Source organism: Columba livia, chromosome 1 (assembly GCF_036013475.1).
Source record: "Columba livia isolate bColLiv1 breed racing homer chromosome 1, bColLiv1.pat.W.v2, whole genome shotgun sequence".
NCBI classification, from domain to species: domain Eukaryota; kingdom Metazoa; phylum Chordata; class Aves; order Columbiformes; family Columbidae; genus Columba; species Columba livia.
The window spans coordinates 123077201-123104154 of record NC_088602.1 but is presented as its reverse complement, the minus strand read 5'-3'; the positions used below and the strand labels follow the sequence as shown (position 1 = coordinate 123104154).

The window sequence follows — 26954 nt, the reverse complement described above, 5'->3', positions numbered from 1 at the left end:
TGGGACCTGGTGTGAAGGATTCTGCCTACATCCAAAGAATCCCCAGTATGTAACAGTCAAGTTTGTCTGGCTCCAAACTTCTTCGTAACTACTATAGGAAGAATAATACATTTTCGTTTTTCTTCAACTAGAAACCTCCTCATATTACTGTAGGACATGACTGTTATACAAAAAGAGTGTTTCTAAATTGGTTGCAGAGACAGTATGCAACATTGTATTTATTCTTTGGTTTGTTTTCAAATCAACCTTGCATATAGTCAGATTTTCAACTCATGGAAATAGTCCACAGAAAGTCAACAAAACACATAATCAGCCACCACAAAACAAATTTCAGTGCCCCAAATCAGAATTACAATCTATAATAAAAGACCAAAAGCCACAACTGTATCAAAATACATAATTTCTAAAATGTCAAGAGCATTTCCAAAGTCCTAGCTCACAGCAATGGTAAAGCATTTTTTAAAGAGTCTCCTAAATGGGCCTAGAAAATCAGATGTATCCCACAGTACGATGAATGCATAAGCTCGTGTTCACATGTGTTTGGCATGGGGGCTGGGAATCTAATGACTTGACCAAACTGATCCAGGAAAAAATCCCCTTCCTGCCCTCAAATCTCAAATCTAACAAAAAGATTAATGTAGAAGGCAGGAGCAGAACATGGTACCCACAGTGCCTAAGAAAAGTCAACTTGGAGGAGCATCAACATCCTTGAACTACATCTGATTGCTTGCTGTGACCAATCCAATGCTTCAGAGGAAAAAGGAAAGATGCAACAACTCAAAAGCCAAATTGCTACATTACAGTGGAAAAAAGTCCTTCCAAATAGTGGACATTTTAAAGCATAGTATGAAAATAATATAGACTACAAACAGACAATAACTTATGAAAAATCATTGACTCAGTATGCTTTTTATTCTGCTGTCTTTTCAAAAGAATTATAACCTGAGACTTTCTTCTCTAGTAAACTACTTACAACACCACAGATGTACTCGTGAATGCAATATAATATAATGGATATATTATATTGCATTTATGTGTAATATATTAGAATATTTCCTGCTGTACAAAGAGAAGAAAACACCTGTGGATTGGATTATTGTTTCAACCTGGTAGATGTGCAATCTGTGGATGAACATCTGGGTATCTGATACTAACATCCAAGTATGAGGTAACAGCTTGACTGCTAGGATTGCAAGATAGATAAGAAAGTATCCCAACAGATGCCTAACTGACAAGCTATAAAATAATCCCTAATTAGAAAAGAATTTGGGATAGACAGCATGCCTAGGTTTTAAGACTGTAATTTAAACATACTGGCCCTGGAAAGTAATTATTACACAGAAAAAACAATGTACTTCATTCCAAAGAAGCCCTTAATCCATGCTTAAACAAGCTCTATACTAAACAGACTTGCGGCTGAATACCTGCTTTTACCACAGGCTTTAGGAGTTTTTGTGTGTTTTTCAATTAAAAGACTAATATTTAACTTTTTCAGGGAACAGCAGAATCTACTTGTTCAGGGAAGAGATTAAGAATTAAAAGGTTAGGTTCTTATCACACTGCAGATGTGAATTAGAAGTAAAACCAGAAATATGACTGAGTGAAAACTAATGCAACCCATATTACAATCACATTTCAGGTTCGCTGTGGATTAGAATGGAACAGTAGCACAGCTGCAGTGTGGGGGCAAACAAGGATTAACCCCTGCTCAGCCTGAAAACCTCTGCTACCCTCTTCCTCCAGCCCTCTCCGGGATTCACCACCTGATGTCCTTCCTTTCACTGCTCGAAGCAAGTGGCTGGAGAAGGCAGAGACCAGGAGGCCTCAGGACTTCCCTGGCCACAGCCCCACTGCACACACACCTCCTGCCAGGCCAGGGCAGCTGTTTGCCTGTGAACACAGCATGAAGCACCTGCTCCCAAAGGATGCAAAGGATGCAGGTAATAAACTGCACCTCTGAGTCACACTTACAAAGGGAAACTATATATATATATACACACATAACCACTGGCAAGTGCTTTACCTCATGTCACTGTAGTAAGTACTCCGCAAGACAGGAGGTTCTTTGAATCACTGTACAAGGAAGAAAACCAAAAAAACAACAACAAAAAAACAGTCCAATGAGTTCAGGACAAGATGCAGCCATTTCCATAATTTCTGAGACACTGTTAGGTAGATGCTCAGAGCTCTTGAAAATTCAGCGATGTAAAGAAACATCAAGGCAAAATTCTTAAATTACTGGCCCGAAGAGAATCAGAGAGACCATTTACACTGTGCCTTCCTCGGAGGCGAAGGGCCTTGAGAAAAAGAAAAAAAAGAAATCTTTTCTAGACTGCAACTTCATTTAGACGCTGCTCATTGAATCACAGGAGGCGTGTCCCCATTTAGTGTAGTTCAAACCCGCTTTAAATTTCTCAGTCTAACAGACTTATTATCACAATTTTATTATCATTATTTGCAGAGCAATTCCATGCAAGACCTATAATTCAAACAGTCACCCCATTTTTCCCTTCTGAAACCTGAATATCTTTTTTAGCAGTTAGGCACTGAGTAAATTTGCACAGAGATACTCATCTTCCTTTAAAAACACCATTAAATCATACTCACATTTGAACTCAAATCAATATTCTTCCCTTTCTCATGAGATCCTAATACTTTTTAACTTTAAAAAAAAAAATATTATTTAAGAATACTAACTGCAGCATCTAGGTTTCACTTAAACAATTACATAGGCATGTTTTACTTACCATGGTAAATTTTCCCCTCCATTCTTCTTTCTCCTCCTGTTCTCTTTAATTTTCTGACCCTTTTAAGAAAATGTCTTTAGCTTACTTTCTTCCACCATCTGCTGTGGTTAGTGTGGGCAGGAAAAAGACTTCCCTTTTACTGTTAATTTCACAGCCAGTTCATCCCCTCACACAGTATGAGAAAAAAGACCATCATTGCTTATTAAATGTTATGCACAAGTATAATTATATGTCCTTCTAATTCCTCCCCCTGTGTTCACAAATACATATTTGTATGGCCTTGAGGTGAAAGCTCTGGACATGTGTTTTCATAGTCAAAGAAGCCAGGGACATTATATGCTGTATAAAAATGGCAGCTTAGTGAATGGTCTATTAATTTAGGAGACAGAAGGTTCATTAGCCATGGCTGAGATTTCTGAACAACTTCTTCTGCTAATATGTCTTGCTTCCTATCCAACTTCTGTTTTACAGCTGGAACAGTGATCTCATGTTCATGGTTAATACACCTTGACTTCACTTCAAGCCACAGTCCCTCAGCCCTGCTTTAGTTTTCCATATTATTCTTCTGGGAGCAAACCTGGAAATTCCTAGAACCAATTTGAAGAGCAGCTTGTTAAAATAACTGCCCATACCTGTCATCTCAGTATTAGGATTGCATTACCAAAATAAGAAAAAAGTCTTGTTAGACCTTTAGAGAATTCAAGGTGGTTTGTAACCTAAAGAAGCACATTACAGCAGCTGGAGGTGCCTCTGTTAAACTGGAATGAAATACTACTGAATAATTGAATACTATTGAATAATTTGCTTGGGGTTTTTTGCATAATAATAATGAGTACATTATGTAGTTCATTATGAAAGCAAAAGAGCAATTCTTATTTACTGTATCCTACAGCCTCCTACTATCAACACGACATATAAAAAACTCCTACAGAACACATTTATAATAAAAATACTCCATACATGCATACCCTAACTCTTAGAATTACCTTTTATAGATATTAAGGGACTGTTCAGGTTAGGTCAAATCCTGTAAGTGAACTCTGTATAAGGTTGCAAAACATAAAAGAACATGCTCAATATTTAACATGTTTGCTGAGTTTTATGTCTTTTCTTAGTTCAGCTAGGTAACAGATGACCATTTCAACATATTTTACTGCTTTATAATAATCACCTTAGAAATTTTCTCTTTTCTTCAGAAGAGAATGAAAAGCATTTTTTTTTTCTTCCTTAGAAACAATTTTGTGCTCTATTCTCACTATATGGGGTGGCGTGGGGGAAAGATGCATTCTTAGAGCTAAGTACACTGTGGGTGGAAAGTTTTTGGTCACTTGTTTACTAGCATTTCCTAGAGTTAAGAGCTGGGTAGTTCTAATTAATTTCTTCTGTTATTCTCCTTCCATTAAAAATTTCTGCCAAATCAAAGAGACCTTCTGTATTTTTTTTACCTAGAACTAATTGTTGTGAAAAATGGTTCCTCCAAATTGGAGAACAAATTAATTCTTACTAGGATTTTGAACTCCTGATGATTACTTTACTCCTACAAGTAGACTGACCACTACTGCTTAGGCTGAGCAGAGTAAATGACTACTTTAATTCGGTTTCATGCTATTCACATGCACAATTCACTGGAATTTAAGTATGTGTATAAAGGCAGTGTGACTTAAGTAATTCTTAAATACTCTGCTAAAAGTGTATGAACTCAGGTATTAGACATCCCCTCTAACAATATATGTCACTTTGACTGAAAGTTTTGAAGCAATTGTTCTACAAAACTTTGATAAGTTTTTACAGCACAAAGAGTAGCCTGGACAGGGTTACGAACAAACTGTATATTTTTAAAGCCTTTTTTAAACCCTTTTCTGTCACTTAATCACCACTGTTAATAAAAAAAAAAATATTTAAAATTAACTACAAAAGAAGTATCACGGGATAAAGTACAACTCAAAAAAACAAACAGATCGGAAACACCAATGGCAAGTAAAAATACATTATTTCAATGATGTTGAAGAGAACTGTCCTGTATCACTTCTGCAGTTATTCAGGCTTGGCACAGTGTCAATTTTTACCATATGGCTTTTTCTTCCCTTGTTGAAAGTGAATCTTTCTGTCAAAGAGCAGCTGTTCTAAATTATCACATCAAATTTTAACCTTACAGTAGACAACCACTGAACCCACAGATTCACGACAGTGAAATAGTTTGCCTCCTTGACCTATGAAGGGTTTGTTGTTGTTTAGGTCTATTTCTGCCTTAGCACAACATCAGTTGTGGGGATATCTCAGGCAAGCAGGTACTTAAAGCTGAAGATACAAATTAATTCTAGGCCATGAACTTCTCATCTTCTCTCCCTAAAAAGACTGTGAAGTCCAAGTCACTGTGTTCCTATTGTAGTATCAAAAACAAAACTAAAATTTCAAATGCAAAGAAAAGGAGACATTACAGATGCAACCCTTGTTACTCAGTTTGTAATCCAAAGCAACAGTCAATTTGATACTTCTGCAGTCTAAGTGTTTCATTAAAGCCTGATATCAATTACTAGCTATTTAGATGTCTGCCAACAGCGTGTTTTGACAACATCTTGTGCTTCACGCTGAGGAGCGGCAGACATATAGAAGGTCGTTGTCGTCTTGTACTTATCTTTCAAAGATGGTTCTTACTTTAAGAACATTTTCATTGAATGTTATCAAAACTTACAGCTCTTACTACAATTGCTCTCTATTAAAGTCTAGTACCAGCTGTCAGTTGTAATGCAAACCCTTGTTAGGCTTTCGAAGTTCCACTCTGGAACTAATAAGGGATTGCCGAATAGCTCTACACTCAGATACAAGTGGCAGAGAAACCGATGGAAGAATCGTGTATTCAATGAATTCACACTGACAATACAATCTCTGTGCAACTCTGAGCTAAGCTGAATGTTGAAAGTCACCAAAGGCAGTACAAGCAAAACATGCTTAAGGTGATACAATTACTTTGGTTTTAATCTTTTGAAAGCCTCCAAAGAAGCAAAGCCATTAAAATGAAAAGGTTAAGGAAATGCCAGCAAGATCCCTTAGGATTCTCTGTGATAGACAACCGTAAGATATTTGCAGTAAAATCCTGCACAAAAATTCAACACATAGTGGTATGCGTTAGAGAGCTAAGGCAAAAATTCCTATGTTAAAAAAGAAAGCAAACGTCCCACACATAGTTTTTAAATTGTAGAGAGTCTGAATCAATAGCCAGTATATTCCACTACTTCAGGGGAGGTTGTATGTTTTTTGTTTGTTTGTTTTTTGGGGGGTGGGGAGTGTCTTTTTGTTGCTTGTAAAGTAGGTGAAGAGGACAAGGAAGAAATTGCAAAATACATACAATGTGGTAAGGGATCTGAATTGAACAAACGTACAGTGTAACCATATTAAGTTGCATTTTGTGTGTCATTAACACTTTTGCAAGTGTTTAATTTTCTGAGTGAAACTGTGCATTTCCCAACTAGTTTTAGATACAAAAATTCAATTCTGAATACCTAATCATGTTATAGGTTGACAGTGTAGTTCTGAACAACTTGCAGAGATGCATTAATAAGCTTTTTTAAAGAACACTAACACTAGGTTCCTAATCATCGAAAATTAATAAATAAATAGAAATATTTATACTCATGTATTTGTTTAAATATTTCTATCACAATCTCAAAAAAATTAGTAGATTCTTCTACAGAGCACTGAAACAACACTTTTATAACGAAGATCTGTATAGTGTGGTATTGAAAAAAATATCTTTTCTAGGAATTTCAGAACATTTCTTTTTAATTTTTGCTTCATTAGGACATGTGACAAATGTGCTTACAAACCATAAGATTGTGCCCAAGAAATTCTGCCTTAAAAAACTTGCATTTTAAATCTCCTGCTTACCATGTACAAATTGGAGAATATTTTCAAAATATGAAACAGCCAGAAAATGTTACATAAAAAGTTGACTGTAATCTTTTGGAAGTATTCAGTGGGGCATAATTCTTTCCCTATGAAAAATCACCTGGATATCTCTGACAACTTTTGTAAGAGTTAAATAAATTCTAAGAATAAATTCTAAGTAAATCCATCATCGTGTGTTCTGTTTATGTACTTCTAGAATATAAAATGGATAAAAACAATGAACATTTTACCAATAAATTGATTCACAATTTATAGATGCTGCTATTTTAATTTACTAGCTTGAAAATCAGCTTTTTAAAATAGCTTTTTAAAATAAAAACAATACATCAAACAGAAGAAAAAAGAATACACCTCAAACCTCTGCTTTAAAAAATATGAATCCCTAGCTTTTTCAGATTTTTTGTAAAAGGAAACTCTTAATGGTTCTGTTATTACGTTACATGATATTCATATGATCGGTTTCTACATTTTATTAACCGTAATTGTTCCTATATAGATCCTAAGAATTAAAACCATGCGCTTTTGTAGTGTAAGGAACGCATCCAAGCCAGTCTGCTATTTCCAAGGGAAAATGTTATCGTCTTTGCAGTTGCAGCAAGCACATTGTGCCTTCCATCTGTTTTCACTTGCACAAAGTTGAGCAGTTCCTCACAGTACCTTTTTCTAAATGTAAAGTTATCTTTTATCTACTGATATAAGCAAGTAAAAACTACATTTACTTATGCAGCAACAAAATCTTTATTTGAAGTAAATGAAAAAAAATCTAGAGAAATGTTTTTTATCCTTAGTATTAATGATGATTTGCATATTTTTGTCTCAAGTACAGCATTCATTCTACTGTAAGAATCAAGCAATGTATACGATGGTTCAGATTTAGCAGCCACAGATGGCATTCCTTTCATATGTCCATAAAGTCAGCGAGAGAAACATGATTTAGGATATGCTCACTACACAACTTAAAGCACTGAATAATTTATAGTGTTAGGGGAAATTTTGTGAAGTCATTTTTGCAATAACCAGGTACAGTGGGTGAACTTCACCTCTCCCTCCTTTACCCCTTAATCCCTTTTCTCCCATTAAATTCACCTGATTAATAGCTAAAAATTATGTACATAAGCAAGGACTGTTGGATTACATTCTCTTTTTTCTTCTGGTTTTGTTATAGAAAATGTGTCAGTCAGCTTGTGGTCAAAACTTACGATTTTATTACATAGTATTACATAGGAAATTTACAATTCAGGCTTACTCAATTCCAGCAACTAAAATTTAGAATTATGAATTACTGAAATGATAGCATGCAGAAAATGTAATTCTGTGCTTTAGAGTCATTCTGTTTGGGCCCACCAATTTAGTTTTCCATTTGATAACTGGAACCACAAGGCTTGTTTTTGGTCAAAAGGGTCACCTGTTGGAAGCATTCAAAAGAACATTCAAGCTGGCTTGTGCTCCCACATGGATAAATTATTGCCCACTACATGTTTGCTAATTAAGCATATCATCATGAAAAATATCATTCTACATGTCCCACTAGTCTTTCTGAAGTGCATGAAATAAACCAACGACAGAATAGACACATTCAGGATGGAAAAGATTTATTCATCCAAGCCTGCCAGTGCAGGATTTCCTTTATCATTTGGTTACTGCAGTTTTAAAAAATGAAAAATTTTTAAATGAAATGAGGCTTCCATTATTTCTCCGAGGAGATTTCCAGATCATTACAGAACTAAAGACATTTTTTCCTAACATTTATGCTACATTTTCCCATTTATGTCATACTATTACCCCAACTAACCAACCTTCACATCATGAGATCTATTTCCTCTCTGTAGGGTTGAAAACAAAAGTAAGCCTGGCGTCTCCACATACAAATCACTCACTGGGCAGGTGATGTGAATGCTCCTTTTCTTTTATTGATCTTTGGGCTGTTCCAAACATTATGCCACTCTATAATCTCCTGGTGTACTTGCAACTTAAATAGCGCACACAAGCCTCATTGCCCTTTTCATAAAAATCACAGTGTTTATTTTGAATATGTACAGAGACAGTCAAAAAGGACGAGTAGAGCTATGGAGCAATCAGGCTCTTCTCCAAATAAGAAAGGTAGTAGAAAGCTAGTAGAAAGGCAGAGTTGTGAAAACAGATATAAGAGGTGAGATAGTAAACATGAAAGAGATCTAGAAAACTGTAAACAGAAAAGCTGAAAAGGGAACAGTTATTTTCTCATTATAAAAGGAAAACCTTATCCAACGGACTTCAAACTGAAGGCTTAAACACAGCAAAAAGACATAGTTTTCACACAAGTTATGGCATTCATTACCATAAAAACTTACAGAGACTAAGAATATCACTGAGTGAAAAAACCACACAAATTAACAGGTGACAGGTCACCAATTCCTGTCATACATAGTTTCTCTTACAAGATGTGTCTTAAGTCTTAGGAAGTCACCAGTTGATTGGCAGAAGTAGAAAGACATACCCAGTAAAGCAGCGTTTTATAGTTTCTTATACTTTTACTTAAGAATCTTCTGTTAGCCACTGTCATGAAAGAATACTAAGGTAGATAAACCTCTGATCTGATCTACTACAGCTGCTTGATGTGGAACAAATGTAGAAGATGAGTCACTCTTGTCAACTGGAGAACAGGATGGAGACTGCCAGAAAGCATTAGGTCCAGTGTACAGTTCCAGCCGGTTGTTGTTTTTTTTTTTCTAATTAAAACACAGTAATCCTAAGAGAGATGATGCTATAAAGATGTAGTTTGGCCAAAATGTCATGAAGACAACCGTGAAATATTACAATAAGATTAAATAGACAGGATGACTATAATGCAAGCGCTAAGAAAGATGTAATAACAAAGTCTACAGTGGATGACATATATGTTATTAACTAACATATGTCTTAGCTAAGGGGAAAAGAAGGTATGAAAGAGTGGCTTTTCCAGCATGCTCCCTGACGCATCTTACCTTGCCTTATACAAACCAGCTCCCTCCAAAGTACTGAACAGTTGCAAAAGTCTTTGCTAGAGGAGGTGTTAAATCTTAAGCTGTTAACCTAAAGTATACCACAAAGACCAGAATATTAATACCTCAAGGCAAGGTAAACATTTAGCTTTTGAGGAATCATTTCTCCACACACAATAATGAGAACAAGGAAAGTCTCCGCAAAATCGGTCCTGATTCTTTAACTGACTGACAGGTACATATCATACATGTAAAATGGTTTTTAGGTGGTAGGACCCAGAACAGAATAATAATCTTTCCAACAAGAACCAATACGCTGAGTAAAGCAAATAGTCCAATCTTGGCTCTTCAGAGGTTAGATACAAAGTTGTTATAAAAATATGTATGTCTTTATGCATACATGTATACCATTAACAAAAGAAGGGGTAAGCCTTATGCATTCTTTCCGTGGTTGTGCAGAGAAAGGGAAGCAGTCATGAAAAATGGTACTATTTGTGTTATTTGAGGGCATAACTATGCCATAATATTTTTCAAAGTAGTAGGTAAAGCTTTTTGAATGAAACTTAAACAGGCTAATCATACACATAGTGTCCTTCATCTTATTCATTACTCATAATCTCCTGTTAATACAAAATGACATTGTTTCCAAAAACAACACTATGGAAACAAACCAAATCAGAAACAGTCTGAACGCAGGATCAAGTAGCAACAGACACTAAGTTGCTGAATGCTTCCAACTATTGTGAAGTCAAGAATTGCTATTACTTATTACTCTTTCAAAATTCAGATGAAGGTCTTTATTTCCTAAATCATTACTTCATTCCAGCCTGTACTTTTAACATCATTTTGGATTTTCTGCAGCCCCTACAATTCTGTCTCTACTGCCCTTAAGTTGAAATAACAAATGAACAAGCAAACAAACAAACATCAAAAACCTTACATCCCAAAAACTGAAAGAAGGAGAGAAGAAAAGATGCAGGAGCAGCCTTGAGCTTGAGGTCAAAACTTAAGACTTTTTTCTGAGCCTTTGAACTCCTGCTGAGTTGTCGATGCCGACAAATGGGAGGTTTTGAATTACTGACTGCTTTTAGAGTGCCACTTCAATCACACCACACTGAAAATATTTGATAAATAGGACTTCCAATAAAAGTTAGTAGAACATCATACATTAAATCAGAATAAACTAGAAGGACCTGTCGCTTTTGTTAATGGTTTCATCATATATCACTCCCTTGATCAACAGCTGGTGAAGTAAAAAAAAAATATATAAATTAGCAGCCTCTGGTCTGATTTTATGGCTTCCAAATCATGTATGTTATACTCACGCCTGCATGTGAACTCATTGTTAATCTCTACAGAACTCAGTAGGAGTGGCCTTGCCTACCCCAAACATCTGACAACCTGTTTTTAATAAAACAATTTATTTTGTTTTACTTCATTTAGCTCAACTTCTGCTCAATTGTACTCTGACTCCTTCTGGAGTGATTGTTTTTTTGTGCTCATGTGTAACTGAAATTCTAAACCAAGACCTTTCAACCACTTACAAGGATACAGGCTCTACATACAAGCAAGACTACATACAGTGATTAAAAGAGTATTACATTTTAGCATTTTTAAGTGCAGCGATAGGAGGCCCTAGATAAAGCATTTCTGAATAATAAAATATACTCTGCTGGATTCAGCTTCTAACAGAAGAGTTTAACTTATTTTTCTTAATATTGGTATCTAACTGCAGAAAATCATACTCAAAAGACTCTATTTCCCAATTTACTCAAATTGGACAAAACCAATTTAAAACCTACTTAAAAGCAAAAACAAACAAAACACACTCTTGCCCCTTTCCCCCAAAATCTCCCTGGCACTTTCTGAGAAAATGTCACCTTTATTAGAGCAACAGCTTTCACAACTACCTGGCTCTGATTTGGTGGGCTTCTAGTAGCTTCCCAGGGCTTGGCTGTTTACACATAAAGATTGCTGTAGGACTGGTGACAATGGAACAGGTGTTTTCTCAGCGAGGTTCAGAATACTTTGCATTTCTTGTTCTTATGGATATATGCATATTCACATGCACACAAACACACATACACAACCCCCCAGTAAATATGTCAGCTACTACTCCCATCCATGGTATTTCTAGATATTACTGTTTAATTTTGATTTATTTATTTAACAGAAAACTCTTTGCCACAGCCAGCACCCTTTAAGGTACCCTGTGAAAAGAGGCTTTAGACTTAATTAGCACGAAATTTCAAAACATACATTTGTAAAAAGCAAAATTTAGACCACTTCCATTTTGGTAGATATTAAAATCAGGAAAATACAATATGCATTTATCTAACATTTAAAAGAACTTTTCTAGAATAACTCAAAACCCCTGGTGTAGTCTTGATCTTGGGAGCATTCACATAACCACAGTTTGCAGAAACCAAGTCTGGAGAAAATTATTTTGAGTTAAATATATGAGTATTTATGAAAATGCAGTTTTGAAGTTCAAATATTAATATTCCAAATGTGTCTGCATTTAGGAATTTTGCTACCTGAAACAATGCTACTTCTTTTTTTCTGACCAATCCCAATTAATCAACACAGTTCAGTAGCAAATATTATACATTAAGCCATGAAGTTTAAAAAAAGAAAATCACACAAAGAAATTCAATATTTTGACACAAACAATGCATTTGAGAAACCTATAATCTACTGAAAAGAAGTCCAAGAGTGAGGAGACAGATTTGCTACACGCTGCATTAACTAAAAACTAGTTGTTGACCCTTATAAAATATTTTTAGCAAACTGCATTATTTACACAGATTAAATAAACCCCATTTTCATGGCAATTTGATGAACTAATTCCTTTCTCTCAAGAAGTTGGAGATAATTAACATGACCCAATACACAGAGTAGGGACGTAAAGTGAAGCCCCTGTTAATAATCGAACTATGAACATGGAGGTCATTGTTACCTTGGCACGCAAAGCCTCTTTCTTCATAGCCAGCATTACACAAGCACTTCCCTATGGGCACTAGCCATTCTCCTTCTGTACTGCAATACATCTTGGGTGGCTCTTCCTCCTTGGAATGATTTACACAAGAACCACGCACCTCCACCAGTGACTGGGAGTCCATGGGTACCGTATCTGGAAACATGGCGAGGTTCTTGACAGTGAAAGGGCACTTTTTGAAGTATACTCGCACCGAGACTAAGGCAACACACGCACCTACATCTTGGAAAGCCAAGTAAAAGCCTTTCCTGCTGACAGGTCCCACCTCACGGACTTCCGTGTTCAGCTTGAGAATTCGGTCCCCAAGGTCCATTTGGGTGAAGCTCTCATCTGCTGCAATGGTGTCTATCTTTGTAAACTGGTGCTCTCTGAACTTTACCGAGTGGTCATCATCAGATTCCATGTAATAGAGATTGAAGGTCTCTTTGCAAGTGCCCAGAACTAGAGGGATACTATTACAGTCTCTCAAGGTAAACTTGAGCTCCACATATATCTTCTGAGCTGAATTGCGTGGAATCCAGTTTGTTCGCAGCCAATTGTTCTGACTGTGATCCATAACATTGCACACTTGGTAGGTTCTGATTGGAGTATAATGTTCATCAACACCACTAATCTCTTCCCACTAGGAAAAAAAAAAAAAACTATTAATGATTATACAAATAAAAATCACATTTAAATTACATTTAGAGAGAAAAGTTGTGAAAAAGTAAAAATCACTTTACTTGGGCATCACTATAAAATAGACAATAAAGTCTGGTTAAACTTGCACTTGCTTTTTTCCTATTAGAACATCTCAAATGAACACAGAATTCACCATTAAGAAGTCCTTTTTTACCAAGTTATTTCAAGGTGGCATAAAAGAGATGCTACAGCTGTTTTGCATTACTAAAAGTGTGTGTAAAGCTAAACTATAATCAGTGCCATTCTTTCAGTCATGAACCCAAGAAGCCTTTACTGCAACCGCACTTCACCTCAAACAGAAGAGCTTCACTAGGCAAACACCATATTTTCACTGCTAGAATTGAGCTGTATTTCAAAGATTAAACAAGATTTAACATCTTACCAAACCAAAGCAAATGGTTCCCACTGAAATTCCATATAGTCATAATAAAATGTTACAGTTTTAAATTTTTTCAAAGCATGTCAATTGATTTTGCTTGGGATATATTTTCTCTAGACAGTCAAGCATAGCCCAGTTTCCAGAGTTATTATAAGCTACCTCCAACTTACCATATCTTGGTTATTTAACTTCTGTGGAGTATATAGGCTATGACACTAAAATGAGTTTGAAGAATACACAGTCATCATTTATTTTTAGTCAGTCATCAGTTGTCAAACTTATTTGATCCAGACAGGGAAGGAATGGGTTTCATATTTATGGATTATTCATGTACCAGTCCTACCTGACTTCTGAAGTCACACTTAAGAGAGAGGAATATTTACCAATCACAGGAAAAAGTAAATACTTACTGTTAGTCATTCACCATACACAATTAAGTGACTTAAGATGCACCCTTCTTATTTTCTCCATGAATGGATGACCAGGATCATTTTGGTTCATTTTGTTTTTTAAGGTCATCATTCTTCAGCTTTTACCCACACAAAAACTGCAGTTGTTCTATATTCTGAGTCTTAAAATGCAAAATGAAGAGCTTTACCAGTAAAGCACAGGAATTAAAATTCTTATTACAATGAACAACACTTGCTACAGGATCACGACACAACGGAAGTTGAAATAAACCCTTCCAGATCTTCTAGTCCAACCCTCTGCTCATGCAGGGTCAGCCAGAGCAGGTTGCCCAGGATGCTGACTGGTCAGGCTTTGGAATATCTCCAAGGATGGAGACTCCACCGACCCTCTGGGCAACCTGGGTCAGTGTTTGATTGTACTCAAAGTAAAAACATTGGTCTTTATGTTTAAATGGAGTTTCCTGTATTTCTATTTGTATCCATTGCCTCTTAGCCTTTCACTGGACGCCAGAGAGAAAAGTCTGGCTCCATACTCTCTATACCCTGCCATCAGGCATTTACAAACACTGGTAAGATCCCCCTGAGCCTTATCATCTTCTGTTCTATGCTTCAAAGTTAATTACAAAAACAAAAGAGGTAAACTCCTATCATGATAATGAAGCGGATACTAACAGAGCGTAGAGTAGGCACAGCAGCTACAGAAACCCCTGCTTTGCTGTCACCCACATAAACAGCTTCTGCAAAAAAACACAAATGCTGCCCCACAAAACCAGATGCTGTGCAGCTGGGAAGTAGTAGAACTTAAAACAGAGCTGCTGCACGGTACAAAAACTGGAGACGTGAAGCAGGCAAAATTAAATATGTTGTGAGAAATCACTGCCACTCTTGATGGATGGAAACAAAGAACTTCTACCAGGAAGACATCTTCCCTCAAAAATCAAGTCACATCAATGCTACATTTAAGATCTCAGTCTAACAATTATTCCTTTCACATAAACACCTTTTGCTGAAGGTTCTTAGTGTACTGCAAACATTAGGAAAGTACCGTTCCCATTTTACCAATGAAGAAACTGAGGTGCAGAAATGCTAACTGTCTACAGTTTCCTGGTTTTACAAGACATAATAGAGAGAGAAAGAGAGAGAGAGAGGAAGATAGAGAAAGAGGAAGAAAGAGAGAAAGAGAAGAGGGAAAGCAAGAAAGAGAGGGAAAGCGAGAAAGAGAGGGAAAGCGAGAAAGAGAGGGAAAGCGAGAAAGAGATAAAGAAACCACATCAGAGTAACATCTGAGACTTCTCAGTCCCAAGCCACTGACTGTAAAGAAGTTTTGATATGACTAAGAGCTGGCCTGCACAATGAAATTGTCCACGCACCACTGAAGATGTGATTTTAAACCATGTTATTAAACCAATAGATAAAAGCAGTATAAATATTCCTCCTTTAATTGAAACAAAGTTTATTTTATTTCACTTAACAGATCTGACTATACACAAGTTTTATCTCTTCCTGACTAGTTCAACAGAGTTGAAAACACAGCCTTGGATGTGTATACAGCAGCTGAAATGCTGCGGCAAGCCATAACACACTACATTGCCAAAGACAGAGAGCAGTACAGGGACTTTTTAGGTCAGAGTTACTACACTAGAGCTCATGGCCACTTGAGAGCTGAGGACCACATGGCAGCTCATCATACAAGGACAAGATCTTGTGTGCATCAGAAACAAATGAACCCTGGGCTCCCAGTGTCTGCCAAGTTCCCAAAGCTGAGTGGAGGACCCTCCTCTGATAGATGTCCTTGTATAGATGTTCCTGAGCCAATAATATAATGCTGTTCAAAAAGCCATTCACATGTCATAATTGCCTCCCGTGAAGTTGGATGTACCCACGTCTTACCTGGACAAATATTAAAAAAAAATGCAGTTAAAAAAGATCACATAATGAAACATAATTTTATCAAAACTTAAAGCAGCTCACACTACTTCATAAATTATCTGCTTATTATCTCTTCTATGTTATTTCTAATCAGTTCAATATATATTACATGGCCAGTGGAACGCAGAAGAAAAACCAGAAACTTGCAGATTTTAAAACATCTCCACAGCAGACATTTTTCTGAACAAGTCTCATTGCAATTTTTTTTCATAAGTTTCTTATCCAATACACTTACATGGACAGTTGAATGTAGATATATGAACTGCACAACAAAGGTAGCACCACTGCCTATGTTCTTCACCCAGAAGCTGCAACATTCAATTATCACTTCATTAATACGTAATGAAGACCAAATTGCTTGGAAACAAATGCAGATTGCCATGTCATTCCACTTACATAAACAATAACATTTCAAATCTATCATTTAATGCTAAAGCACTGCTGAATGGAAGAACCAATCTCACAGTGAGTGCTAACTTGACCAAAATATTTTAACTGTTATAAAATCATGGAGACTGCAGCTATCACTTAGAAAGAGCTAAGGTCAAATAAGTCACTGAAACTACAGGAAGACTGTCCAAATCAGAACACATACCACATTCAAGTAGATTTCCGACTTCAGTAATTATTATGATCAAACTAAAAAAGAAGCAGCACATTTACACTGCTCGTATATTGCAACTTTTCTCAGTAAGCTATTGTATTGCCATCCCCATGTGATCTTAATTCTAAACAGATTATCAAGAACATCAAGACAATTTCCCTTCCATGACCCATTAGTTTTTTCTACTAAGCAAGATTTCTCAAACACTTATATTTGTACTTGTTTTAATTTTTATTTCTGCACTTGTAATTCATGTCTTCAACTTGCTCTGTAAAGTTACAATAGTTATAAAAGTAAAAAAAAAAAATATATATATATATATATTTTTTTTTTTTTTCTTATTCCAGGGATTGCAATCAAGGAGAGAGAAACATAAAACAAAATGGCTGTTAAGAGGCCAAGTTGTAATAGGAAGCAAACCTCCTGTGCATCATTGCCACATAGCCTGTTCAATGTTACAATATTTAGTGCAATTTTGCTTTGTACAGGCATCATTCTGACCTACATTCCCAAACACATAGCTGAAATAACAGACTTAGTAGGTAAGGGAAGAATTAGAAATGAAAAAAAGTGTCTAAGGTAATTTAAATCCATAAGGAAAATTCTGATTTGCTGGGAGTTGGGGATGAGGAAATCAGCTAAAAGAAAATCCAGAGTTACTCTTTAGCAAGTAAAGTGAGTCTTTATGTCTTAGGGTACAGAGAAAAAAAAAAGAATAGTGTATGAAACCATTTCAGGTAATGTCCAACTATCCTTTAACATATATTAATCCTTCTAATAGTAGCTAGATGTGACATAATTTAATCAATGTGCACATTGGAACACAGACTGGGAATACAGTGCTGAGAAATCTTCCAACTGAAATGTTTCTATGATTCTATGAAATTGAAAGAAAAATAGTAACTGACTGAAATTACTTTGGAACCTCACAAAAACATCTTCATGTGCTAGAATGTCCCACTCTTGCTGAGCAGCGCAGTCAAATCATTGCTTATTTCTAAATCAATCTTTTTTTTTTTGTCCGTGTAATTGCTTTTTATGATCTATGAGGTATTCACATAACCCTCTACACAACCACCACAAAAATTCTACCTGAAAGCAAAAACCGCTTTTTGTTCTACTAGTGGAAACTTATCCTGCTCTCATCTACTGGCTCTTAGTATTCAGTACAGTTTTTTCAACCAGAAAAAAAAAATCACTGTTATTACGCCTTGGTGAGCAATGACAGAAAAGCCTGCATTCCCATATATGCACGCTTTCGGCCTTCTGCTATTTATTCAAGCAATTCCCTTCCCAAACAAAAAGATCATTATGACAGGAATCTCACATTTCAGATAGTCAGTGCATGCAACTTTTCAACATTTCACTGACAGAATGCCAACTGGCTAATAATCCTTTCATTCCCGTCCCCTTCCCCAGTTGCCAGCCAATCACAATAAAAAGGTAAACAAACAAGCCATGAAGCCATGCCAAGAGCAACAGAATTAATGAAGCCTGGTTTCCTATAAATCTGTGTCTTATGCCTAGTCTTCGACATGGACTCTGATTTCTGATAAAAGGTGAACTCAAAAAAGTCTCTTCCTCATTAGGAGCATTAATGCCATCTCTGTGTCCCTCATCCTCTCCTTCCATTGCCCAAGCATAGTATATAAAACTGCTAAAATTAGTGCAGATACTATGCATTTCTATTAAAGTTTTAATAGGAAAAAAAAATCTATATTTGCAAGCAGAAAATCAAAACAGTCAAAACGTTCTGTTTTGAGCTTCAAGTTAGGCATATTTATGAAGGTTTCATGCAGCACTTTGAAAATGATGAAATATTCCAAAGCTGCATAATACACATTCAAGTCCTGTAAGTCCTGAGACAGCTAATCAGCAGGCATTTGAGGTATTTCTTTAAATTATACTAATACCATTTACAGTTAGCATTTTCTTCACTGAGTAATTTTATATGAAATTAATATTTTTTAACAAAAGGAAAAAAGTTACAGTTGGCAATCCAGTAGAAGTCTGGAGTACGAACATAAAGTAGACATTCCTGGTGAAAAGTTTATTCCATTCAAAATAAGAGATCAACATGAAAAGTAAGTATTTGACTTTTTTTTTCCCCCCAGTTTTTCCAGAATTATATTTCTATGTGTCAGAAAAGTATAAGCATTAAGTTAGTTTTCTTATTTTGGAAAATGGAAGTGCTACCAGCAAACATTCTTAACTGAAGAAATTGGGTTCCAAAGACATTCCTGTCAAGTTGATATTACAACAAATTGTTTTGTGTATCTGTTGCTGTAATAGTTAAGCATCCTTCAGCATTACACAAGTGTGGGGAATTAATCTTCACTGATATAAAACTTCCATTAACTTTTTGTTGTATATCTGGCACTTGCCTAAGAATCCTTGATCTTGCTCTCAAGGGACATTTGCCATTAACTTTAACAAGAGCATGAGCATAGGCTATGTTGAAATAAAACCCCATCCCCTAAGGAAGATGCATTGTGACAAGCAAGACTTTCACAAAGGACTGAAAACTGAAGAAATTACATTGGGCAGAACAAAATCACAACAAAAAAGACAAACCATCACAAACATTTGTATCTTTATAAAAGAACACAGAAGATCTGCAAGTCATTTTCTGACAACTTTGTGCTTGTCACCTTAATTAACTGAAAATATAATTCATGTTAAGTGTGAAACATCTGACATACTTTATACCATAGCATGGGAATATTCACCACTTATATAAATAACATTTGTATAATTTCTTTTTTTTTTTTTTTTAAGAACTTCGCGTAAGAGAATATGGCCTAAAAATCTTTCAGTATGATAACAGGGAATTATATCTTAATTAAACATATATATAGTTCAGTCTAACATTTTTTTTTTCTATCACACACTGTCCAATATTTCAAACATTTCCATCATGCTGAAGCATACATTTGGGAAACAGGTTGCAGGACTTACGACAAGATGAATAACTTTGATTCCTCCTTTGTTTTAGTACTTAGATCTGCTGTTGACTTTTTTACTGTAACATTAAATATGTCCAAAGTGAGATCAGCAGGAGAATCAAACTTTCACATATGCTGAACATGATTCTAACGCATCCTACTCAACTTCATAGCCAATAGAAGGAGAAAAAGAACTTTTTCAGTTACTAGAAAGTAAAAATATATTTAGGGAGAGATTTTTATAAACAACAGGCAAAATTCTGAGGAGGAGTGAGGAAATCAGCCAACAAAAATCATCACACATTTTAAGACAGCTTGAGACTAGGAACAAAATAATTCAAGTCTAAATGAAAAGTGGAACCTTTCCACATGCTATATATAAGTTTAACAACATATTAACAGGATGGAAGAGCTCTGAAAGCCTGCTATTAACAAAAGCCCTGTAATGATCGTATCATAGAAGAATGCATTCCAAACCAGCTCATCAACCTGAAAACGGTTTCCTCATAACATCACCAAAGGCACTGATGCAAGGCCTATAAATACCAACCAGGTGAGATCACAGGCCATAAAATGATCCAATTTGGGAGTTTAAGAAATTTAGAAAGCACCATGAAAATTTTCTTCTACATTTGGCTTTCAAAAGTCAGTGAAATTACCTGCTGGTACTGGGGTTTCCCCTGGGTTTTGTTTTTACTTTTTTTCTAAGTTGCAAATGAAAGAAGAGGAAGACACATTGCAGGAGATTCCCAATTAAGTTACACACATGGCAAAATTATTATTACCATTGCATAAACCCTTCTAAGACACAGGCTATGGTACACATTCTCCTGATGCTATTTTACTAGTCTATGATTTTACTGCAACCAGTCATAACTGTTAAATGAAAGAGCTATACTGGGAGAGCAAATAAGCATATTAGAGAGAATGTAAGGTTGAAAAAAGCACAATATAAGTAATAAAATTACATGCAACGATATTAAGTCTAAGATCCACCAAGTATTACCATTGTGTTCTCCTCCCTCTCTGTTCAGTTTTCTACTGGTCTTCATATTTGTGGAATATGAAGCACACCTGATGGCGTACCATTGTATTCAGGAGAATTAAAAAAAAAAAAAAAAAAAAAAAAGAGCTGGGTTTTCTTCGTAACTAAGCAAAACAGTTGAAGAATTACAACCAAGACAAAATCTTAATTTCTTGTCTGATGAAAGCTCAGGTGAAATGAGAAACTCATGAAGAGCATCCAGACATCAAGTCTGGCCAACAAAACCCAAGATATAGCATTTTGCCATATAATGCATAGCTCCAAATTTACCCAAAATTATCCAAAACAACCAGACCTAATGGAAAATTCTTATCTGACATTTTGCTGTTTTTTTTTCATGCTTTTTTTCTTTCACCATAATAAAGGCCAAATCAGTGAAACTCAGAAAAAAAATAAAAATAAAAATTTCCATAAAATACAAACAAACAACAACAAAATTATATTAAAAAAAAAACAAACCAAACCAAACCAAACAAAAAAATCCAAACAAAAAAAACCACTACACAAGCCCACCCTTACCCTTGCTGCAAGAACCCGTAGCTCCTGACACATGACCTGACAGGGGACTGGAGAGAAACTGTGTCCCATGATGTGACCATAGAATCATAGCCTGGTCACAAAAATAAGACCTAAAATAAGACTCTTAAAAATAAAACCAGACATGGATGAATGTGGAAAGGATGACAACCTCCTCCCTCTACCTACTACAGCTGCATCATCCTCCGCTACTTACAGCACAATATACGGAGCCACAGTGATCTGAGTATCTGAATAAACCTCATTTCACCAAGGTATAACAAATACATACATAATTTAAAATAAATCTTGACTCTCTTCCTCTCCCAAAACAAAAAGACCAGAAGAGTTGGATTCACTAATGCCTCTTAGTTTTCAAAGAACTTTCATCTGGGAAGTAAAATAATATAAGTATTACAATAAATAGGGTTAAAAAAATAAGAGCAATCGTGTTACAGGTACTAAGCACACATTAACAGACAATATTTGAGAAATCCAAAGTACACACTTTATCATGGGAATGCTACACTAATAACTGAACCAAATTGCAGAAAGATAAGTAAAGCCATCTCTTTCCCCATCTCCGATTGCTAGACAGCCAAGTACCTCACCATCAAACTTGTAAGGACAGCTGCTTCTGCAAGCAAAATCCTCTAAATCACAGTGAGGTAAAAAGGTCACTACAATGAGGAAAACATCTGACTTCCTAAGAGACATCTGAATCCAGCATTCAAATGCCCATTCAAAGCCTGGACAAGCAAAACATTCAGAGCTTTATTTTTCTCTAAGCTGCACGTCTCCTTGAGAAACAGGTTTCAATCTTATTTATCTCACAGGTTAAGCAGATTTTCTGGGAAGTTCCCAATGCAGCGGTCCCCATGGTTGAAATCTGTACTGAACTACTGCTCACATAAAAGCACCTTTCATTCATGGGCACCTTTCATTCACTGCACAAACAAAGTAAGATCCAGCCTTTAAGTGTAGCTGTTTCAGAGATGGAAATAAGCAGCTGTTTAGTACAATGGGCACTTGCAGTAAGCAGAATTTTATCCAAGATGGAACTCACCCAAGGCTGTGGACATGGCAATCTGGTGAAAAATTGTGTCTTGGGTAATTACAATTAAAGATGATTTCACACTTGGTGTCAGACATAACACTTTCATCTATATGGCTCGTAACAATAAGCTCCTGATAATATTTAATAATAATAATAATACAAATAAAAAAGCATCAGGTTCCTCAGCATTATCTTCTGCATCAAGTAAAGCACTATCTCTGCATGTAGCCAGACAAATACTGATGGCAAAGTTTTGCAAAGATATGATCATGGCATAGTCATTCAAGAATGCAAAGACACCAGTTCTTTCCCAAACTACTTGCTGGTTAGGTAAATCTGAAGGTACCCTCTATCCACCTTTATGCCTCAGTTTTCTAATAGTTAGAAAAGGAACAAATTAACAATGAGTAGATATATTTGTTACTATTTTAGTTATTACTTGGACTCTAACAAAGAGTTGATCGTACCTTCATAAAGAAAAAGCCCCAAATGATTAGCAAATGGTTTCAGAAGCAGCAGGAAGCTGGGATGTTTAAGCATGAAACCATTACTTAAATAGGGAACCACCACCACCACAGAAAGAGAGAAAGTGAAAAACATTTGTGGCACAAGAACACTTAAAAATTCACATTTGAAAAGCCTTTGCAATTTGTTGCTTTGTATTTGCCAGCAAAACAGAAAACCACAAAAGTATTTACATCAAAATGCGTAAAACAGGTGCATAATATAGCATTTCCTTGGTACAGTCAGTCTTTCAAAACAATGTATTTTTACACATGGCATTTCCTATAGAAATCCCAAACCACCCTATGTTCTCCTATTGTCATTAACACAACACAGAATGTACAGTGAAATTCAGTAGTGCTGTGCTGAATGTAACTGTAAAAAGCACCAGCTGGCTGTATTAGAAATGGCATTCTTCCAGGTCTCAAATGTCTTATTTATATACAATGGAATCCTGCCAGCTGTTTAATATTTAGGGCTAATAAATATAATTGGCAGTACTACTGCACAAGAACAAGTAACACAAATACATATAAAACTGCTTCCCAGAAAACCTGATTTGTTCTTAGATGATCAAACCAAAGATGGATGCAGAGTTTTGAGCAAATTTCAGATAGCTGTCTTTTTTCTTTAATCCAAACAATATTTGCTTGTTTTCTAGGTGCAAAACTGAACGGAAAAAAATACCAAGCATCGTTATGCCAGCTGCTCTGAGACCAACATAGCCTTCAACCTGTGTTTTCCACAGACCACGAATAAAGATAAATTGGCATGGACAGCATGCTGAGGTAGAAAGACAGGACACAGCACAAATTTCCAGGCTGGAAGCAGTTCATTATTCATTCCATTGAAAGTGCTAGATCACTCCAGAAAACAGTCAGACAGTACCAGCCCATCCAGAAGTTATCTGTAATCCCACGAGCAATTCCTCTATGCGTGTACAGGATAATTTTACCTCTCATAAGCAGATTAAATGTGTTGAGTGGAAGGTGAGTACAAAGCACCTGAGAACACAAACATAACAGAGTTGCCCTATGGACATGCTCTAAGATTTGTGTCCCTATTTCCAGCTTTCTGGCAGACTCAATGACAACATCACTGACAAAGTAAAAACGCAGCAGATTACTGCTGAATGTAGTAGTCCTCTCCCTCCAACTAAAAAGGGTCAGCAAATCCAAAGTGTTGGGACCCTTTACAGGCAGCTTCACAGGCTCTGAAAAAAGCTTCAGGATATGTAGCCTCCAACATGATAACTGCCTTTAAGATCACAACACTGTATTTAATCCTACACAGCAGACAGTGAAAGTACTGTGAGTCTTTTCCTTTCTGTAGAACCTTGAAACCTTCTTCAGCTCCCTGGCACAGACTAAATGGAGAGCTAAGACAGAAATGGGAAAGTTTAATTTTAATGAGTGAAGCATAGTTAATGCTTCATAACTTCATATGAGAGAAAAATTTAATCTGAAAACTCAAACAACGTCCATGACAGATGCAGCCCACAGGCAATTTCATAAAAGGCTGCTCAGTGTAATTACCATAATCTAGACATATTTGGGTTGTTTTGGTCGGTCTTGGTTCATACAGCAATGCTCTTTTTTAATTTTCTTCAGCTGAGTTACATATACAGATCTCCATTCTCCCATCTTCAGCATCATTTCTTAGTAATAACTTGAAGAGACATTCCTTCCATTCATCCTTTCACACTTCCATTGAAAATGCATTCTTCAGTATAGTTATTTAAACTATAAAGTTCACTATCATGAATACACCAGCAAAAAAAACATTAGAGGCATACGCTAATGTTAGTCATTAACTACCAGTTCAGTTCTTCAACCTCAGCTTCAACTCAGCTGATGCAAGCAGCCATTGCATCCCATTAACTAGATGCTCCCTTTCACGCAGATATTCATCCAGTGTCCAGCTTTACCGCTCTCTCCACATCTCTCCAACATATTTCAGCTGTAGAAGTGACGACAGCCTATACTGCTGCCCTTACCTTAGCTGTGCACCGAGCGGTTTCTCTTTCAACCTCTCTGTTCAGACATTGTGCAAGGCTTGTACTCAGAACCAGCACCCCTGGCCACACAGTAAGAATGGCTTTCAGTCTGGTACACAAAAGCTCTCATATAAGGACTAACATGGTCCTCATCAGCTCAGAATCAATTAACTGAACCCACACAACACGTTAACAAAAGTCAATCAGCAGCTATGCTGTTAACAATGTATGTGAAGCACTTAATACTATGATCTTCTGGTAACTCATCAATAAAACCCACCATTTTTCCTCCTAAAACTGACTTCTTACTCCTGTAGAAGCCAACACACCCACTCTTTTCTTAAAGGAAACAACTTCTGAAATCCTGCCTCTGCCATCATACCTCCCCTTTAACTGGGGTAAGCCAGAAATAGCCGTGAGATGTACCTGAATAGCATAATATTGTTTCCTCCAATTCCTTGCTTGGGAACTACTGCAAAAATGGCAATAAATAAAAATACTACAGGTATTACTTTTTGAATCTAACTGCCATAGACGGTCTTAAAAACTAAGTGCATGTTGAAATCAGAGAAGAGTCATTATGCTTAAAAAGTTAATTTAAAAATACCTCCAAAAAGGTGATTATTTTTTTGTCAAATGTTGGGTCAAAACAGTAATGATATTTATTATATTTTCATTGTAATTCTATTAAAATAAATTTTCTCACCATGCACTTAGGAAAAGTTAGTTCTATGCACTTATTTCCATAGTAATTTTAATTGAAAAATATGTTTAATACAGGAATTCATTGCTTGACATTTCATATTTTCTAAAGATAAATTTGCTTCAGTTCCACAAGAAGAAAGTAATTAGACTGGGATTCCTGGAGATAGTCCAGGTATCTTCTCAACCTCTGGCTAAGATGCTCTTAATTTCTCAAGGCTCTGAAACATTATTAAACAATTACATTTCATATGCCAAGCTGGGGATGAAAGAGGAACTCATGCCTAATTTAATATGAGATAAATAAACAAAAGGAATTTAACAAGGACTTTAACCAAAGACTCTTGAGGAGCAACGGCATTAGCTAATCTTCACAGTTCCATACTGTAGCAGTAAGTTGGAGATGCACCGTTTTCAAACTCTTTCTTCATTATTTGACAAACTGGGCATATTGGTAACTGCAAAAAAGTAGTGTGTCATAGAAATACATAGTCTTACATGTAGAGGGGGAAAAAAATACAAAACAACACAGCTAACCAAGTTATCCATGGTCCCATACCCATTGGGCACCTTTTGCATTCAATAAGTTTCAGCCTTGGGTAAATAGAACCTCATGAGATAAAATAGTTCACAAACACACATAAAAAATCAAAACAAAGCAAAACCTTGAATAAAATTGGTGGTTCACACCACGTTACCAGCATCTTGCACAGTGTCTTTGCTGTAGACCTAGGTCACAGGTGATTGCAAGCTCAAGGAGGAGTCAAATGTCTCTCTGGAACAGGATACAGGCAATACTAAAAGTATTGTCATATTTTAGAGAAGTCTAAAAAATAATCTTCAGTTTAAATCTCAATGTAGAAGTGTATTTGTATACTTACTATGTAGGAGGTTGAGAGACATTACCAAGAACACAAACTCCTAACTCCCAACACCTCTAATTCAACTAACAAAATTTCTCTGTAAGACCTTATATGCAAATATGAGGCTTATATTTCATCTTCTAGCCCACTGTAGTACAGTGGAACATGATGTGCTTCAAGAGATACCCCAGACTAATTTTTATCATTACCATCAATAGTTTACTGCAAAAATTACTTATGGTTCAGAAAATTACTCTAAAGCTAAACAGTGCTCATTAGCTGCAATGCTGAAAGTATTTCTATAGCTTAACTTTCATTTATTCAAGCTTCATTTCTTTGTCACAGCTACCTTGGATATAAACATACTCAGTAGTACAGCACTGCAGTTTTTGTATTCAAACATTCAAAACTGCCTCAATTCTAGGTCCTGTTGTTAAAAAAAAAAAAAAAAAAGTTAACCTTGCACTACTCTCAGTAAGACGCTTAAGACGCTGATTACATACTGTGAAAAGCTCAAAATGAAAACAACTGCATAGGAGAGAGGGTTTTTTCCACAAACCACAGCACTAAATGTAAATGAAGGCCTGCTGGGAATATGTATCGATAAATGTGTGTTTGAGTCAGATCTCCAAATTTGTGACTGCAAATCAGACAAGGATTTCACTGTTTTATTTATTTTGCCAAACTATGGCTCTAGAGGTTAAAGTTTCCA

At 36.0% G+C, this 26954-nt stretch overlaps 1 protein-coding gene across 3 annotated transcripts in view; it reads right to left on the bottom strand.

Annotated features, from left to right (window-relative positions):
- EPHA3 (EPH receptor A3) overlaps nucleotides 1–26954 on the bottom strand; it is a 230011-nt gene that overhangs the window by 141355 nt on the left and 61702 nt on the right. For all 3 annotated transcript variants that reach the window (XM_021287743.2, XM_065076418.1, XM_065076426.1), the window contains exon 3: nucleotides 12573–13233. In XM_021287743.2, the coding sequence (XP_021143418.2) occupies nucleotides 12573–13167 (595 nt within the window). In that variant the 5' untranslated portion in view covers nucleotides 13168–13233. The remainder of the gene's footprint in view (nucleotides 1–12572; nucleotides 13234–26954) is intronic.